General features: G+C 34.0%; 1 protein-coding gene across 1 annotated transcript in view; it reads left to right on the top strand.

The window, feature by feature from the left end:
• Positions 1–20,962, top strand: part of LOC120412725 (serine-rich adhesin for platelets) — a 192,680-nt gene that overhangs the window by 161,009 nt on the left and 10,709 nt on the right. The window contains exon 5 of the mRNA XM_039573312.2: positions 1,156–1,470. Coding sequence (XP_039429246.1) covers positions 1,156–1,470 — 315 coding nt within the window. The remainder of the gene's footprint in view (positions 1–1,155; positions 1,471–20,962) is intronic.

Raw genomic sequence — 20,962 nt, 5'->3', positions numbered from 1 at the left:
TATGTTAATGCATGTTTTGCTAAAAAAAAATTCAAATGCTTCATTTGAAAACTAATAAAACTAAATTGAAAAGTATTAATAGGTGAAATATTTATTATGTTGTTATTTCAACGAATTGATTGGAGTAAATTGATAAATTTCACGGGATTTCACAGAAATCTTCAAATTTCACGAATTTTACGCTGTCCGCGAAATCGTGAAAATTCACTAACACTAAATATCGACATTGACACTAAAATATGCTAACATTGGTTGAGTGAAAACTGCCACTGAATTCGCTTTGTAAATGCCGACCCCGATACTCATCAAGGGTGTACTTTTGTAAACAAGAGTACAACAACAAATGACAGTTTACATAAGGTGTGATAGGGATACACTTTTGTTTACAAAAGTTTTATGACTTAATGAAATGGAAGGCACGAATTGTTATACTTTTTTTTCACTTATTCTAGTTGTTGGAAGACTTGCTCAAACGTACAAAGCGTCGTTTCAAACATTCAAATAAATTCATCAACCTCCAAACGTGCCCAAAACGTCCAAATATAGGAAATCTGGTGGCGCCAATCAGCCTACCACGATGGATCATAATTCCATCATCATTCATTCTCCAGCCAGCCAGGCAGCGCCAGCAACCTGTGCTCTGCCCCACTGACTGACTAACCGACTTGCATGCAACTTGGACGCAACTGGCACGTGTTGGCAGCTCTGGCTGGTAAACAAACCGCGCACACGGTCCTCGCCATTTGGGCGCCAAACGTGGATCGATTTTTTTTACCACTCATGCCATGATTTTCAACTATTTATTGCATCTTTATTTTCCTCTTTTGTTGCGACCAAGTTGGAGGAAAACTTTTGCTAACCTTCGACTGTCTGATTAAATTTGTTAACTTTGTATTTTACTGCATTTTAAAGTACTTTTTGCAAACTTTTTTTATTAGAAGGTTATTGCCTTTTTGCTAACTTCCCGCTAACATTCGTCAAACACGAACGTCAAAGGTTAATGCAACATTTGCGTTCTTCCGCCGCAATGGAAGTGGCCACCGGGCACGAAAAGGGAAATTGAATGATTAGCAGCCTTTCGTTCCGAGGTCCGTTTCCGGTCCCCGAACCTTCCCCCATTTCCTTACTAACCCAATTTCCTTCTCTCCCTTTCAGAGTTGAACGTTCCAAAGTGCGTGTGTCGTTTTTCCAGAGCAGTAAACCCCAATCGATTAGCCCGCCCGAGTCGCTCCTGTTTGGTGGCGGACAGAACCTGATTCACTTTGGGCCCGGAAGTGGCGGCGGAGGAGGCGGATATGATAACAACAACACCCTGCTAGATTCGTCCTACATCACCTCGGCGGCGCTGAACCAGCAGTACGACTCGTTGCTCGCGGGTCATCACCACCACAACAGTAGCAGCACGTTCCAGTACAACCCCGACGACCCCGCTAGTATGGCGGCCGTAATGGCGTACGACCGACAGATGAGGTGAGTGTCTTGGATGAGTGGGTTTCAAGCGGGGACAATCTCGAAGTGACTGGGTTTTTTTCAATCTTATGCGAAATTTATTAAAATTTCCCATGGGCGGTCTTGCATAAACCACGTGGCCTTGAAATCTGGAGTTTTTATTGAAAAGGTCCTATAAACCAAATTTTCATTTTTTGCTTTTTTAGTGTTTTTAGAAGCGCCTTGAGTCAGGGGTATTCAAAAACACCCAAAAAGCAAAAAATGAAAATTTGGTTTATAGGACCTTTTCAAAAAAAAACTCCAGAAATGTTCATCCACCCCTCCCGAAATGTCAACTTGGTTTTTCACCCTCACACGTCACAAGTCAGATCAGGATCCACCATATAAGAACATGATGAGACCCTAGAAAATAAATTGGCTATTTTTTGTCATTTCTATTTTTTTATTTGTGCCCACTTTACAAATTTCAGCTTTTCAGCATTAAATTTTTGTTTTTTTTTTAATTTGTGCTCATTTTTCAAAATTTGAGCCCACACAATTGATTTTAAGAGCGAGTCCACGAACAGGGCATACCCCTTTGTATGGAACGTCGTTTGGACCTCACCAATCTGCCTGTAATTTTCAGGGGTTGTTTGTACAGTAGTTGTTCGGTAACTGGGCGTTGTTTAACTGGGCTGCTTTTTAAACGGGCGCTCGATAACTGGGCCGTAGCCCAGTTAAAAAGCACACAAACGTCAAAAAACCAAAACAAACCGAAATGACCGAGGGGTGCAAAGGCATTTTCAATAGCAAAAAAAACTTTTTTCAAACTTTTATATAATTTTGAGTAACAATTAGAGAATAATTTTAAAGGAAATAGAAGTCTAAATAATTGAAAACAACTAGAACTGCATTTCCTGCATTTAAAATCATATTTAGCATGTCTGAGATCTATCAAAAATATTTTCAATTTTTGAGGAATTCCAATGTACAGAAGCGCAAAAAGTTTTTTTTCGACAAAAATAAAATCTTCAATAATTGCTCTTTAAAACACCTTTTTCATTCAAATGTTGAGACCATAGCTTGTTATTTAAATTTTTATTTTATATTTTATACGCAAAATGTTATGCATCGGTGGCTTCCTCGTAATTTTTCCTCCAGCCCAGTTAGCGAGCAGCATTCGGTGACTGGGCTACGTCCTCAGCCCAGCCCAATAAAGTTTGAGTAAATTAAGAGTAAATTTGATTGTAAGAAAAACTTTGCTTTATTTTTTTTTTTTTTTTTGTAATTATTAGTCAAATTTGTGCTTATTCAAAAGCCCATGCCAACCCTTTACATATCAACCCGTTCAACAATAATTGTTCCGTTTTCAAATATTTGTACCTGTTCAACTTCAAAACATTGTGACCTGCTCTAACTTTGCTTGATTTGTCGTTATTGTTGCTTTTGATTTAATTTATGCCCACTTTTCAAATTTCAGCCTGTTCAATAAAAAATGTTCTCAGTTTAAATATTTCTACCAGTTTCATATTTTTTTGTCCAGCTCACATATTTGTTTTCTGGAGTTTTTATGGGTCCAATAAACAATTTTTTTTATTTTTGGGTATTTTTGAATCCGCATTTAGGCAGGGGTGTTCAAAATCACCCAAAAAGCAAAATATTAAAATTTTGTTTATTGGACTTTTTTCCAATACCTCATATTTCTGCTACATATTTTAATTTATTTCCATTATTCATAATTTGATCCCGTTTTCAAAAGTACCATTTTTTTCTAAATTTGTTCCCTTTTCAAATTTGTAATGGGCACTCTTAAATTTGATTGTTTTTGCTATTATTTTCCTTTTAAATTTGTGCCTTTTGAATTTGTGCCCCTTTTTAAATGTTGTGCCCATCTATTAAACAAATGTGCTCACCCTTAATTGAATAGGCCCACCCTAAAGGTCAATTTAAAAAAAAATATTTCAGGCCTATTAGAATTTTGAGTTCAAACTTTTATATGGAATTATTTCTCATTTAAGACAAATTTTTACATATCTATTCTGTAGCAAATGCGTTTCTAAATTCAGAAACTTGTGCCCAATCAAGAAGCCTTACCACATATTAATAAAAATATTGGTCAAAGTATTGACTAAGTGCCCATTTTTGGAATTTGTGAACGTTTTTTTTTAATTTTTACCGTTTTCATACCCAATCTGGAAAACACTAAAAAAATGTTATGCTTATTAATGAAAAAAAAGTTCCATTCAGACGTGTCAAATTAGCAAAATCGTACCCAATAAATAAACTGTGTGAATTTTTTACCAACTGTTTGCCTAATTTTGAAACCTACAAAAAATAGGTAACAACTATTTCCTATTTTGTTCAATTTGTGGCCTAATTAGAAACGTGTGCTCGTGTAGAAATGTTTGAAAAGATATATTCAAATTTTTGCCCATTCAAAAATTAATTTTACCAGCAAAAAAACTGCTGTATCTAAAAATATTTACTATCTAGTTAACTTGGTGCTTAATTCAAAAAAATAGTCTATAAATGTCACACTCAATCACACAAAGTTGTGCACAATCCAGAAATTAGCGTCTTAATTAAAATACCGTTTATAAATAAGAATGTTTACTTGCGTGGTTTAGAAATGTATGTCCAATGAAAGATTTTTTTTCAAAGTATTGATTTAGTGTTCAAATTTTCTCTAAAAAAGACTCTGATAACAATTATTTGTTGACTTATTGAATTCAAAATGTTAAATTTGTTACCAATTTTGGATCAGTGCCCATTTTGAATGAACAATTCAAAAAAAAAAGTTGGAGTATAATAAAACACACTTTTATGCCCAATTCATAATACCCAGTTTCAATATTTGTGCTCCCAACAAATAATAAAATTTGTGCCCATTTCAGCCGAAAGCGCTCGGTGCTGATGAACAATGAGCTAATTCGTACTGAACTAATTAAAAATACTTAGTAGTCATAGCAACATTTAAGAATTTGTGCCAGATTTGTGAAATTCCGCTAATAATGTAATGTGTGCACATTCCAGAAATATATTGAAACGAACTTGTGTAGGTGCACAAATCGTTTAATCAAAACAAATTAAAATCAAATTACAATCTACTAAACTAACAACGCAACATAAATCCACAGTAATCGTTTGTTTACCATCCAGTGATGCCATCACACAGTCATTTCGCTCAACAAACACTCGCGTTAATATTTGAGCTCATTATTTTTTACAACTCTAGTTTGCGCCCCTCCGCACATCGTTTCCCGATGGGGACATAAGGGGGTGTGTTGCTTATTAAAGCAACTTATTTTTTACAACTCTAGTTTGCACCCCTCCGTCCATCGTTTCCCGATGGGGACATAAGGGGGTGTGTTGCTTATTAAAGCAACTCTACAAACAACGACCGCTTTTCTCCCGTAACACCCGGAACAGTGCAGTTCACAGAGTGTTGTGATATACCCTTTCAGACGGTGACGCCCCCGCTTGGGATCAGCTTCACAGTTTACACTGTGAGAAATCTGCGTTGACTTGACCTGACTTGCACCTGGATTTGTGCTTTACATTCAAATGCGGTTCAATGTCAATTTTACATGTTTTTGTGATTTTTATATTTTTACAGTGTCTACCAGTCTTATCCTTTGAATGTTCACAGCTCAATCCACACAGCATAGTCGGAAGGATACTGTTGCTGAATAGTGAATAGCTTTAGAAGAGAACACAAACGAGAGAGAGAGAGAGTAGAAAAACATAAAGGACTATTCAACGCCCGTTCCCAAGAATGAGCTCATGTGCCTACAAACCTACTAAAAGTTCCTTCAACCGCGACTTTCAAAGGACTCGGATGAAGGCGGGGGTTGTCAACCTTTTGGCTGGAATCCTCTCTTTCACCTACTTTTGTGATGAACTTTTCATCGTGATGAAAAGAATCACGCAAAATGTAAACATTAACTGGCTGTTTGACAAGCTGACTTCCGTTTTTAAAGAGTTTTGAGGTTTTACGGTGTAATTGTTACCTTTGAATGACTGTTTTGTTACCACCGGGGCAATAAAGCGCTATCAGTGCAGATATAATGCTTGTTTTTGTACTACGCATAAGTGCTTGTGGTTGCTGAAACGTCAAAACAAACGTAGTTAGCGCCTCTCGTGGCGAGTAGCAGCAACTACTCAAGGTCACTACTGCTCACTCTGGTAGATGCTAACGTCAAATATGAGGTCAATTCACATTGTTTTCCTAAAACTCACAGTGTTTTCATGATTTGATCAAGTTTTGACAAAGCGTCAACAAATGGATTGTTTACCTACCTTTCAGACGAGTTTATCCGACAGTTTTCGTGCGTAATCCACTCAATAACAAACGAACCCCTCCTCAACTCAGTTGAACTGTATAGTTTGCAAACTTCGCCGGAGGTCCAATCGCTCCCAAACACGCACAATCTCACACCCACAGTTATTTCCGCGCGCGCTCGTGTGTTTACAAAACAAACAACACAAACTATTTTCAAAACAACCTTCCTCCTGTCTGCGCTCTGCCCCCAAGGTAAACAGCCAAACTCATCTATCGTCCTAATTAGCATTAGCGTGTGAGCATTGATTGATGACCCCAATTATGCCCTGCCCCCCTGTTTGTTTACAAAAGCAAAACTTTGACAGCGAAAACGTCCTGCCATCACCGCTTAATTCGAAATAGAGTTTCTTTTCGGGATATGTTCTCATGCTGGCACATGCTAGTGCGAATCTAACCTCAATCGAGCGATTTATTTACTCACAGACTAAGCGGAAAAGTCGATGAGTGATTTAAGAAGGTGTTTGTGTTGAAATGCAGCTCGTGGTCGAGTCATGTACTGCAATTCAAACTAGTTTATCATGAAAGCCAATTTGACCTAAAAAAAAAACAAAAATGTTAGCCGATGCCTCCCGAGCAGCAATGTTATGGCGGGGACTTCTACATGATTTAATCGCGCTAAACCTATTCCCTGCTTACCGTCGCCGTGCCGTCCGAGCAATGATACTTGGGAAGATTAACACGAAACACAGTTCATAGAGACCAACAAATCGTCTGTCGACATGCCTCCCAATCGTCAAAGTAAAGGAAAGGACTATCTTTTCTTCGTCACTCAGTTTTTTCAGCACCGGATGAACCGATTTTGATCAAACCAATTTCATTCGACTTGGTTTAGGGTCCCATACGTCGCTTCTGAATTGTTTGAAGTTTTGTTTACTTGTTCAAAAGTTATGTATGAAAATGTGTTTTCGCATACTTTCGGAAGTTGAATAAATGTCATCATGTTATATGTCGTTTGATTGGTATTCAAAAGACCTTTCCAACCAGTCCAAAAAAAGTGACGATCTGGCAACCCTGTCTCAAGTTATGACCACTTAGGTGATATTTATGAACCTTTTCAAAGCCGAATTACACTTATCTGTTTGAAAACAATGTCCGGATCAATCATCCAACTTATCCTTGGATAGATTTTCGAAATGACTTCCAAACAATCCCCAAAAATTGAAGATTAGGCATTATTGTCTCAAATTTTCAAAAAAAAAAAACATGTTTGTAAATGTTTTATGATCTTTTGTGTGACATATTTTTGGTTAACAGTGAGGAAAGCACCAACCACATTTTTGGATTAAGCATTTTTTTCTATTATTACAGTCAATTTACTGCAAACGTGCAAAATTCTTCAAATAATCTCAACAATCTATTCGTGATAAATTTGAACCGTTTCAAAAACTCAGTACCGTTTGCACCGATTTCTCGTTTTTAAAACAAACCATGTAGTGCGACGTGTCAACAATTTTCAATAAATCTCAACAATCTATTGGTAATGAATTTGAACCGATATGGTTGAACCCAAGTTGAACAGGTTCAAATTAACGGTACCGGTTAGGACCAATTCCATGTTTTAAAGCAAACCAAGCAATGCGACATGTCTACTTTCTTCGCATAATCTCAATAAATCTATTCGTGATAAATTTAAACCGATTTGGTTCAACTGGTTGAAACAACCGGTACCGATTTGCACCTATTCCATGATTAGACTGCAATGACGTTTCAAATAAGGCTTTTGCAAATAGTTGTCAAAGTTTTTGTCACTTCCATCCCTCCAAAATCGACTCAATATCAGGGGGCAAGATACATCTCCAAAAACATGTAAATTTCGATGGAAAATTAAGTACAATCAGCTAAAATCAATTTAAAATGCATTTCTTTGCGGGGATTATTTTCTTTTGGCTGTTCAGTCAAACGAACAAAAGAAGCAATCGTTTCCTACCGTAAATTAAAAATTTGATAAATTGATAAATTGATAAATTGATAAATTGATAAATTGATAAATTGATAAATTGATAAATTGATAAATTGATAAATTGATAAATTGATAAATTGATAAATTGATAAATTGATAAATTGATAAATTGATAAATTGATAAATTGATAAATTGATAAATTGATAAATTGATAAATTGATAAATTGATAAATTGATAAATTGATAAATTGATAAATTGATAAATTGATAAATTGATAAATTGATAAATTGATAAATTGATAAATTGATAAATTGATAAATTGATAAATTGATAAATTGATAAATTGATAAATTGATAAATTGATAAATTGATAAATTGATAAATTGATAAATTGATAAATTGATAAATTGATAAATTGATAAATTGATAAATTGATAAATTGATAAATTGATAAATTGATAAATTGATAAATTGATAAATTGATAAATTGATAAATTGATAAATTGATAAATTGATAAATTGATAAATTGATAAATTGATAAATTGATAAATTGATAAATTGATAAATTGATAAATTGATAAATTGATAAATTGATAAATTGATAAATTGATAAATTGATAAATTGATAAATTGATAAATTGATAAATTGATAAATTGATAAATTGATAAATTGATAAATTGATAAATTGATAAATTGATAAATTGATAAATTGATAAATTGATAAATTGATAAATTGATAAATTGATAAATTGATAAATTGATAAATTGATAAATTGATAAATTGATAAATTGATAAATTGATAAATTGATAAATTGATAAATTGATAAATTGATAAATTGATAAATTGATAAATTGATAAATTGATAAATTGATAAATTGATAAATTGATAAATTGATAAATTGATAAATTGATAAATTGATAAATTGATAAATTGATAAATTGATAAATTGATAAATTGATAAATTGATAAATTGATAAATTGATAAATTGAAAAAATTAAAATTAATAAATTGGTACAAAAAGGCAATTAAAATATTCAAAATTCTGTTTCGGATCGATTTGGTAGCTTAGGCAAAGTTGTAAATATTTCCTAGAACTTCTCAGAAAAAATAGTTAAAATCTAAAAAAAATACTCATGTTAAATATTTGACTTTTGAACCATAAAATATTTGCGCCGAATGGCATCTTTCGAGATATAGCACAAGTTGGTCAAAATTTATTTGGCATTTTTTCCAAAAAAACATAAGCTATGAAAAACTTGAAAAAAGTCGATTTATTTTTAGGTGTAAAATCAAATTAGCAATACAAAATAACATAGCTTAAAAAAATATATCATATCATCATATCATTGTTTTCATTTTATAGTCTCTTCAAATGCATAAAAGTCTATTTTTTTAAATTTCGTAGCAAAAAGTATCCAAAAATACATTATTTATCATTACAGTTATGCTACCATCGAAAAAAAATCAATGAATTCATGACAGTACTTTTTCCTAAACTAATATAATTTGCAATGACCTTATTTATGAAAATTAAGATCCGAAAGTTACTGAAAATAAGTTTGAACATTTATTTTAGATTTAAAAAATCATAAACATTACCAGAATTTATTTTACACATTATTAACAACATAACCGTTATTCATTTGCCAAACTTAAAAAAGTTAAATTTTGTAGAAAATCTCTTTCAATGTAAACACACATTTTAACTCCATTCTGAAGGATACAATAATCGAACCAACTACGGTAGCTGTTTAAGATGCCTGCTCACTAGGGCACTCACAAAAACCCACCCCTCAACCGAAGAGAACCCACCAAAGAGAGAGAGAGAGAGAGAGATCATCACCCATTTTCCGTCACTCAACACTCGACAAGGGTGTGTTTTCCTTTTCCGCCCAAAGCGCTCCTCATCACAATCACACTTGAGTGCCTCAGGCAAACTGAGTGAGTCAGCGAGTGAGTGAGTGGCCCACCCCTAACTTTTTTTCGCAAATTAGGTTGAGTCCGTCACCCTCGCTCTCCCTCTCTCGCTCATTTTTGGGAAGTTTGAATGTCTAGTTTGTTGATTGACCCTTTTGGTTCCATTTGTTGTTCTAAAAGTAGTTTTATTTTTATATTTTTAAAATGTTCTAGCTTTGATTATCTTGATTATTTTCACAGAAATTTAAAATTATTTTGTAAAATAGTTAATCTAGGGACTTGACAGGGATTGACAGTGAGCAGCTCGCTGCGAACTTGACTCTCACACTGTATTCACCAATACTAGCACTTTTGCACACACTATCATCGTCCGCCCCAGCACTTGCTCTGGTCACCTAGAGACGGAACGTTTTGGCCTACTGTTTATTGGACCAAATAACCAAAACGCTGCTGCCACTCTCAGTTCTCGCCTGACCGTCGTTTTTCGCAAGTCGCAGGCCTACTGCGATCGGAGAGTTTTCCGGAAAGGAAAATTTTAGTTTGTATGTTTTTATTTATTTTGTTGTTTTCGATGACCTCTAGCCAAGTGCAATGTTAGTTTGTTATTATTTTTTTTGGGAAACAGTGCAAGGTGAATTTTCCGGGAAAACTCGAGCCCCGTGACACAGGAAAATGAATTTCCTCTCAGCTTGCTGGTGTGCGTGCGAGGATGGAAAAATGTGCTCGTCAAACAGTGTCTGTGTGTGCGTTCGCACACGTTAAATTCTAATCTAATTTGTGAAAAATAAAACCCTGTGAATTTGTGTGTGCAAAGGGAAAATCAAACATCGCAGTGAAAATCGCACGCGGAGAAAGGAAAGCCGTGAAAATCTCCGTGTAGTTGTGTGTGTGTTTGGCGAAAAACGAATTAAAGCTAAAAATAGTCGGAATTTTTTGTCGACTCTGTTTTGTTGGCCCCAGGGGGAAAGGAAAAACCACCAAGTCGGAAAATTGCTAAAAGCTGTCAGCGTGTTTTTTTTCTTCTCGTGGAAATTGACAGTTTGGTGGAATAACAGCAAGAAGGAAAAAGGAAGAGTGTGCGTGCGTGCAAATATTTCCACGCCTTAGTTGAGGGTGCATCTTTGGGTGGAAATTTGCACATTTACCGCGCGAGTGACAAAATACTAAAAATCTGGAAAAGAGAAGAGCATAAAATTGTCCCACCATAAAAACAAGTGCAAACATTTGAAAATCGAAAGTGATCAAAGCAGGCCCTCAAATTTCATTCTAGAACCCTGCGTGACAGCAAGTTTTGACAAGAGTGTCCCATTTTTCGCTCTTTGTGTTGGTTGACATTTCTCCACTTTCCCTCTCTCTCTCTCTGTGTTGGTGAAAAACTCCTCCCGTTTCCCCCACTTCCGCCTCCTCCCCGCTCATCACGTGCGTGTATTATCGGAGAAAGTTAGCAGGTTCAGGATTGTTTGGTTTCAAACTGGTCACCACTTGCCTGCTGCTGACCTAGATTTTTCGAGGGGCATTGTTGTCACTTTTGCGTTTAGCGTGTAAATTGTGCGTTGTTCTTTGTTTTTTTTTTGCGTGTATGTCAAGTTGAGTGATTGGTGACGAACTCACTGGCGCGGGGTGGATTCGCGTGCGTGATCTAGATCTTAGTAGACTGTGGGTGATTTGCGCTCGAAGACGGTTTATTTTGCTCTGCGATGACGAATCTGGGGCTGAAGTGAATTAGTGGGACAGTGTTAATTGTGGGGTAGGGGTGGAGGGGTTGTTGGGGCCAAATTTATCGCTTTGTTGTTTGTTTGGAATGATTTAATGAAGGATTTTTGTGTTTGAAAATTGTCAAGGTACAGATTTGAGAAAAGAATTATTCTACGATTGAAATGCTTCGTTTCTACAACATTAGATATTGCTTATTTTAATTCAATATCTTTTGAACTTTTCAAACATTTAAATGCTCAAAATAACATGATGATTTGAATATTATTTCCATACTTTTGAAAATGAAAATTTTTGACAATAAATTTAAAAAAAACCATGACCAAATTGGATGAAAATTGAACGGTATCATTGCATTTCTTGTTGTGCAAGAGAAATTAAGTTAATTTGTTTAAAAGTGTTCGAGAAATTAAAGTTTAAAGTTGAACATTTATAGAGCACTAAAGCTACCAAGGCCGTAAAAGGATTAAATATGAAAATGAAACATCTGAACTACTTTTATTGCTATGTAAATTTTTTTAGTCGTGGTAATTTATTAAGCTTAAACATTCTTTGAAAACTACTTCATATTATACAGAAGGTGTACAGAACAATTTTCGATTAATTTCAAATTTCCCTGGAATTCCCGGAATATCCCGGAAAATATGTTGACAATTTCTCGTTTCCCGGGAATTTCTTAACCCCCGGGAAATTTGACGCTCTACATCAAAAGTTTGGTTGGGTAACTTTCTTGTGGTAAATAATTTGTTTTAAAGTTTGAACATGTTTAATAAAATCGTATTGTAAAGAAGATATATTCAACAAGCGGCAAATTTGATTTTTTTTTCCACATTACTAATTTTCCAGCTAGAACATTTGAAAATTTCACTCCGTGAAATCGTGAAAATTCACAAATCCTTTTCACAATAACTTTTCAAGATCAAAACGAAACACGGTTGGCTCTTGGATTAAATTTTCCAGAAGAATCAAACTTTTCGTGTAAAAACGTGTTTTACCGACAAAATTTAAAAAAAATCTTTCCAAAAAAACTTTGAAAAAAATCCCGCAATCATTCTTAAATATCATTATGAGCAACTCTCTACGAAATCGGCCGATTTCGACCTTTTTTTGTATTTTTTGATTTGACTTAAACTTTGTGGGGGCCTTCCCTATGACCAAATAAGCTATTTTGCGTCATTGGTTCACCCATACAAGTCTCCATACAATTTTGGCTGCTGTCCATACAAAAATATGTATGGTATGTAAATATTCAAACAGCTGTAAATTTTGAGTAAATTTTCTGATCACCAAGTCTTCGGCAAAGTTGTAGGTATTGTTGAGGACTTTTTAAATCAAGACTGACATTTTAAAAGGGCCAAACATTGAATATTACGCCCATTTAAAATGCTAGTCTTGATTTAAAAAAATACTTTTTTTCGAAAAGATTGGAAGATTTCACGAATGTTTCATGTATTAACATTCAAAATCGGACCATTATTTGCTGAGATATGGTCATTAGAAAATGGTGGGTTGCTTTGGTGAGATTAAGAAAACTTCAATTTTCGTGTTTCTTTTTCATAAGGCGGCTCTATCTCAGCAACCCGAGGTCCAATCTTCAATGACACTTAGACAATTTTATAGCAAATTTTCTGAACTTAAAAAAAAATATTTTTAAAAATTGAAAAACTGCAAATATTTCGCTAAAATCAAACTTTTCGTGGCTATATCTTGAAAACGGAGCCCTTTATCTAAAAATCTGTTAAGTACTTATTGCAATTCCGTCGTGAAACTACTTACTTTTCCTGTCATTCTTGAACGACGAAATAGCCTACTTTTCTGTACCAAAAATAACAGAATCGAATAGCAACACTTTTTAAAATAAATGCTGAAAAGTTTCTACTTTTCAGCGCTCAAATGGGTGCTGAAAAGTTGAACTTTTCAGCACTTGTTTCGAAAAGTAACACTTTTCAACATTTTTTTGATTTAAACGATTTATTGACAAAATACATAAAAATTTGACATAAAATTTCACTCAGTGTGTGTTTTTTAGAATTGCAAAAAATGTTGTATGGAACTCGTTGCAAAACTTGATTTTTTTCAGCACACTTCGTATTCGTGCTGAAAGAATCCTCTTTTTGCAACTAGTTGCATAAACTACTATTTCGATTGCAAATTCAATTTTGCATTAAAAAATAATGTCAAACTTGTTTTTGCATGAAACTTCGATTTTTTCCAAAAATCACTATTTTTTCAAAATTCATGACTCGGCGGCAGATTTTTTGACCATGTTTCTCTATGGCTCAAAAGTTGCGGATTTTTGTCCCTTAAAACATATCAAAAAATCTCGAAAAACAAAAAAATACGTATTTTGGGAAATTGAGTTTAAGTGAAAAAAAAGTTGATTAAAAAATCTGCGAAAAAAAAATCCGTGTACCTATTTTATTCTCAAAAGTCCTCAACAATACCTACAACTTTGCCGAAGACACCAAATTGATCAGAAAATTTACTCAAAAGTTACAGCTGTTTGATTTTTTACATTCCATTTTTGTATGGAGACTTGTATGGATGAACCAATCACACAAAATAGTTTATTTGGCCATAGGGAAGGCCCCCACAAAGTTTGAACCAAATCAAAAAATACAAATAAAATCCATTTCCGGTTTTGGTAGAGAATTGCTCATATGTTAATGAAAAAAGACAGTTTTCGGCTTGCGTAGCAGGTAGAACGTCCAATTTCCCGTCCCGGGAAAAAAATCCCGGGAATTCCCGGGATTTCCCGGAAAAAAATATTTCCCGTTTCCCGGGAAATTTGTAAATTTCCCGGGAATTCCCGAATTACAAGCAGAAGTATACATTTTCCTACCTTTTTGGCACCAATGTTTTGAAATTATACAAAAAATAATAATTGGAGATTTGATTTTTTTATTTCCATCTACTGTTCATATTAACTAATCAGCTTGTTTGTAAATTTCATGTCAAGGTTTAATTCAGATAATATTTATTTCTGAAGCATTCACCACTAGGAATATTGTTTGCTTATATGTTGGACAACAAAACTTACGCTGTTATGGAATGAATATAAACTACTTTATTTTTGACAACCATTTTTAATGTTTTTTTTTTGTAATATCATTTGAAATGAGATATTTACATCTTCCGGCCAAGATCAACATTGAGATTTGTTTGACTTTTTTTTACCTTGAACATGTTGGATGGAAATTGAACTAATATAATTAAATCTTTAAAAAAGGTTTTGTGTAAGAAGAATTTGTTTCTAAGTATTCGAGAAATTACAGTTTGAAGTTATAAATTTATGAAGCATGTGAGCTACCAAGGGCGTAAGAGGGTTATATATGAAAAAATATTGTTGAATTTCAACCACTTTTAAATGCTCAAAATTATTTTAATCTAATTGATTTATTAGGCTGAATACCATATAACTAAAGTCATATCATAAAACCATGAAAAACCATTAAAAAACAACTTCGTATCAAATTTTCAAGTAAAAAATAGTGTTTCAAGTTAAAAAGCGCAAGAAATTAGATTTTAAAAGTAAATTCAACGATTATTTATTTATTCACAAGTTGATTGTTTTGGTTTTTTTATTTGAACTTTATGGTCACTGAGACAAATTTAAAAGCAATTTTATGGTTGTGGAGCATAGATTTTCACTGTCCAAACACTTTGATTTAAAAAAATCCTTCTCAACAAAGTCAAGCCATTAATTGATCCTCACACTAATTTTGACTATTAAAGTTGCTGTTCTATACAATTTCGTTGCAAAAGTTTAATCAGAAACAGGTTAGAATAATTTTCGTAAAATTTAAAATTTCCCGGGAATTCCCGGGATTTCCCGGGAATTTTGTAACCCCGGGAAATTGGACGCTCTAGTAGCAGGGATGCCACATGTTTTTTTTTTAATATCTGTAAAAGAGTCTGTGTATGTCTGTGCATTTGTCTAAAATTCTAATAAAAAAATTAACAGTCATAGAAACACATCGGAAATTGCGTTTGAAAGCATTTCTAACCACTCGAAAATAAAATAGAAAAATCAAAGCGACCAGCCCTACTGCGCTGTGTTAACCGCAAAGAGGATTCTTTGAACAGATTACATTTCACAGAATCTAGAAGGGAGGAAGAATGCATGGACATACCGTACCTAACGCTCCGAATCAGTTAGGTGTGGTGTGTTAGTGCACATTTATTGTGATTTTTTTTGTTGGTTTTGCGTTTCATGGACTAGGCAATGTTTTGTAAAAACAACTTTTTCGTTCATGTTCGTAGTTTTGACCAAATTCACATAATAGTCAAAAATCTATTAAGAGATTTTTGTTTGTGCCCTAATAGATGATCAAACAATGAATAATAAATAAAAATATTTCCTCAATATATCTTGCTACTAGTTTCTAAAATCTGCGACGCAAAAGATTTGCATCATCAAACTCGAAAGTGTGCTCTTCCTCACATGTTTCGATTTTGTGTGCCAACAACACGAACAGTTATGACTGGGTGAATTCACGCCAGAAATCACGAACCGAACCACTCCCCGTGACAGAGCACAGCGCTCTGTAATAGCCTCGTGAACACGCGAATCTACATGATATTGGGGTAGCAGCACCCTGCATTGAAACATCAAAATTCTCTGCCCCGCAAATATATTTTGTTTTGATACACATTCTGTGAATTGAATGGACAGCACAATCTACCCCGCCGGAATTGGTCAGCCAAAAATGTTGGAACCTAACCCTTAGCGCATCAATTTATGATTTTTACACATAAAAAACAATTTTTAACCTGTTTAAAATATTTAACCAAATGAGTTAAAGTTGTGAAAATATTTGAAAACAACATAGCGCAGAGACAATTTTGAACTCATCGTTTCCACTTCGTGCTGTTCATTTCGCTCGATTAGAGTGGCGGTTGCATAACCTCACTCACTGCCGGACATCATCATCATCCAGAACGTGCTCAACTCGCACGACAACTGGATAGAGCTCTACCCTAGAGTATAGTTCTAGAGTACAACAATAACGAGCTGATGATGTAAACAAAAATAGCAAAAAGAACACACAGCAGGGATGGACAAGTTTTGCGCGAACCCCACCCAAAGTTAGTGTTCGGCTGGACAAATTGATTGAACAAGCCTGCCCTCCCCGGTCAAGTCCGAAGGTCTAGAGAAAATTCATTAATCAATTTGAGATCTGTACGTAATTCAGCCGGAAGCTGTCGCTTTATGGCTTCGGCTTTTGGGATCATTTTCGCAGATGGCTCATCTTGTTGTTGAGTCGCCAACTCAAAACAAACGAAACTTGCTGAACTGATGATAGCACAAGCATTTCGTGAAGCAGAAGTTGCACAACCCATCGCTGTGTACTGTGTACGAATTGTTGCGCGCATAAAATTAAACGATTCTCAGATGATGAGACATCCACCACCCACCACCCACTTTCTAGCGAAATTCTTCGATGACACACTTGTGTTCTGAAATTGTGTCAAATTAAGTTTGGGTTCTGCGGTGCCAACATTGTGCACAGCACACGTGATAGTAATTAAATTCTCTATTGAAATTTCGCTTTCAGTTTGTTTCAATGTTGTTGAGAAATCATGCGTCTCCATCAAATTATTTTGCGTGAAATCTAATCAAAATTATGCCGTTGCGAATATTTTTTAAAGTTTATGTTTATGAGTTGATTAATTCGACTAACCTTTATCTGTTGTTTGAAATTTAAACTTTTACTGAGCGAGCCCATGGTTTGTTGACATTTCTGAATTTTTTCTTTTTGTTATGTTCAATAAACCATTTTTTTATATTTTTCATCCTTTTTGTTTGGATTTTTTCTAGCTGATACTCTCGGGTTCCTTCCGTATGCCCAATGACAAAATTTAAATATCTGTATTTTTTTACTGAAAAACTGTCAAAAAAGCTACCTTAAACTAATAAATATTATTCGATTTTATTTATTTTATTAAATCATAACTCGATCAAAATGGTTTGCTCATTCAAGAATTGTTTGAATGAATTGCATTTTATGTATCCTAATAAATACGTACAACTTTGCCAAAAAAATTCATTGAAATAACGGAATGTAATTCCAAAATTTTATTTTTTATTTGTTTTGCCCAATCGACTTTGGCCGAAGCCAGAGACATAAACTTTGAAAAATATTTGAAATGACTTAAACTTTTTTTCTCAAAAATATTTAAACTTGAATCAAAAATTTTCAAAATATTTTTTTTCAAGGAATCATAAAGTTTCACAAATTCATTTGCCAACATTGAAAATTAGACCATTAGAGATATTGCCATTGGAAAATGAGGAATTGGGTATCAAAGCCCCATGTATTTCTTTTGTACAGCGGTGAAAAAAACGATTAAAAACCATTCCTGATATTTTTTTCATTTTAACGCAAAAAAAATATTGACAAGACAACATTTGTTCGATGGATCAACTATGGTTCCCGTGGAACAAGCTGTCAAGTAGGACCTTTTCTGTCAAGAAGGGCCGTGATGTTAATTTAAAAAATTGAATTAATTTTTTTTTTAATCCTTTGCGGTAGTTCAAAGGGTCATTGTACTCAGAAAAATAAGCTTTATCGCTGTGAACAATAATATCACAAATTGAAGCTTAATTTTAGGGCCCAATTCGAACGAATGACGCAAAGAAAAAGGGGTGACTTTGATAGGTTTGAGATTTTTTCCGCATAATTAAGAGTATAAATCAAATACGCTAGGAATGCTATGAAGTCATACTGACCATGGTAGAGAAGTGTTCAAGGTACTTCAAGAAGTAGTTTTCATAAAATTATAAAAAGTGTTTGTTCGGCCGGGGGCCGACTCCGAGAGGACCGGATCCACCGGCGACCAACTTCTTCCAGCGGCAACGATGAGGGCGAGCGGACCAGACTTCGGGTTGAATGAAAACAACTTGTTTTGGTGGCTCCGCCAGACGACTTGTCTGGTCGGAGACTGGATGTAAAAGAAGTCGTTTATAGAGTAATCTACGTGCGCATGTATTGCGTGTACGTACACGAAAAAGATTGAGGTTAAATTTTGTCCGGACAGCAAAATCAAATGGTGCGCTAGTGTGTGTACGCGAAACGTCATAAAGCTCTATTGCACGAAACTTAACTTAAATACATTCCACAATATTCAAACAACACTCAAATTATCACAGATCAAAGGTAAACAATAACAAAGATTCCTACGTTGTGTTCTAAATTGACGTCAGGTGACGTTTTCCTGTATTCACCACACCGCTGTCGGGGGGCTTTTGTTTACGCTAATTTACACCATGAAACACTAAAGATGTTAGGATTCCAACAGTGTTAGTAGTTTGTTAGTTATAATTAAGAAAATGTTGACGAATAGCTTTATTTTAATTTTCTCAAAGTGGCATGATTTTCTCAATGAACATGCTTTTGAATCGGAAAACGGAATGAATTTTCGGATTCTATGGACAATTTACCATTAGAAGAAGGCAAAATATGTTTGAAAATAATAAATATCATGTGTTTTTGATATATAATTTAAAAAAATATAAATTTTTTAGGAATTTTTAGTAGTACAAATTTAATATAAAATGTGAAAACTTATGATTCGTGCTTCGAATGCAGTTTAAAATGCAATATGAATCGATAATTTTTCAAACAAAACTAGTTTTAAAGAATTTTAGACAATATTGTGACTTTTTAACAATTTTATCTAAAATTTATCTGTGTTTTGTGAAAAGCTTATAAACTTAGTAAACTAAATATAAACATTGTTTTATTTTCTTAAAAACTATATATAACCAACCTAAGCGATTGTAAATTTGACGTACAAATAAAATTTGAACACCTTAAATCTAATTTTAACAAGAAAAACTATGCCTATCAAAGTCACCTCGCAGGTTAGCACTATTGAAAAAGCTTTTTTTTTTAATATAATGCATGGACTTTGTGTGGCCTACCCCAGTACATGTTTGAAAAATGATAATCTTGAAAAAAAACTTTAACTATTTGAAAATATTCCAAAATTAAATTGAAATCCTATGAATGTCACCCCGGTTTATGGTACCTATTTATTTTTCTCTTGGGCAATTTTATTGGAGCAACTCCAGCTAAAATCAGGATTTTTTCTGGCACTTTTGTACCCAACCCTCTCCCATTTCAATGAAGCATTGTAGACATTGTCAAAAATTACTGTAACTCGAAGCCGTTATATGTATCATGAAGTGTTCTAAGGCAAACTTGTAGGAAATTGAACGGGCTTTCTTAAAAAAAAACACTGAAAGAAAAATACACGCCACATCCATGAGATTTTTAAGTCTGAAACCAAAATTTTAAGGTGATTTCACGATTTTGTTTCGCTCAAAATTTTTGAAGAAATTGCCTAAGATGTAGCAAAAAGACTCATGAAAAATGCAGGATGGTATGTCTCTCCTATAAAAAATACAAAAACAAATTTTCTAAAACTGTTTGTTAGAAAAGTGGTTTGAGCGTCAAAATTTTCAAAAACTTATAGTGGGAATCGATTTTCCAGACAATTTTACATGAAAGTCTCAATAATGACCATTGTCCTATGATAAAGCCTTGTAAAGATACAGCGGTTTTAAAAAATAAAAAATGTTGTCAAAATCGGTTTTTCATGGTTTTTGGCAACTTTATATGACAGACTTCATTTTTCAGTCTTGAAAATATTTTTACCGGAAAGCTTGTCCATTTTCTCATAAGTTTCTTGAGCTGGAATTACTTATTGAAAATTTTCTGATTTTTTCGAAAATCATACATATTTAGGATTGTACAATCATGGACACCATCTGAAAAAAATAAAAAAATTGGGATTTTTTCAGTAAAAAATAAACTTTAATTGGATATATCTTGAAAACGGTGCACTTTTTCATAAGATCTGTAAAGTACTTAACTGAAGTCAAAAAACTAAAATTTTCCTTTTTTTTATCAAGAACGCCAATAAATGGAGCACTTCCTTTCGAGCAGTTTTTGCTTTTTTCTACAATGTATTTCTTATGGAGCGAACTGTCAAAAACTGCTCGACTGCGGGTGCTCCATTAGAAAACTCCTTCAAAAGATACAGATTTTCCAATATTTACATACACAGGAAAAATGGTAGTATTCATAAGGGTATGGGTATGGTATGGTATGTACATCAGGAACTGGTGAATTTTCATTAGATTCATATTTTTGCACATTTTTTATGTAATATTACTCAAAAAAGAAGTAATATTCAGCCAACCAAATTTTCAACATTCCATAATTCAACTATTTTTGCTGTGTACCATTTCTGTATGGACAGCTGTCAAAATTGTATCGAGCTTTGTATGGATGAACCAATCACACAAAATGGCTTCTTTGGTCACAGGGAAGTACCTCACAAACTTTGTACCAAATCAAAAAAAATAAATAGTTTCCATTTCTGGTTTTGGTGGAGAATTGCTAAAGTTTGATATCAGGTTAAATTGAAATATTCAAATGACATTCAGCATCAAAAATAGCTATAAAATTCACTGGACCCAAATCCAAATGAATCGAGGAGCACCTTTCCCTCACTCAATACATTGTCCAATTAAAGCCAAACACTTGACAGGAGACAGGACTATCTGTCCCGCTCCGGAATGTGACCTTTAACCTTTCCACAGAAGCTTAAATCCAATGTGCACGAGTGTATGTGTGTGTGTGT

This window comes from Culex pipiens, chromosome 1, assembly GCF_016801865.2.
Source record: "Culex pipiens pallens isolate TS chromosome 1, TS_CPP_V2, whole genome shotgun sequence".
Lineage (NCBI taxonomy): Eukaryota > Metazoa > Arthropoda > Insecta > Diptera > Culicidae > Culex > Culex pipiens.
This window is presented reverse-complemented; position numbering and strand designations above follow the sequence as displayed.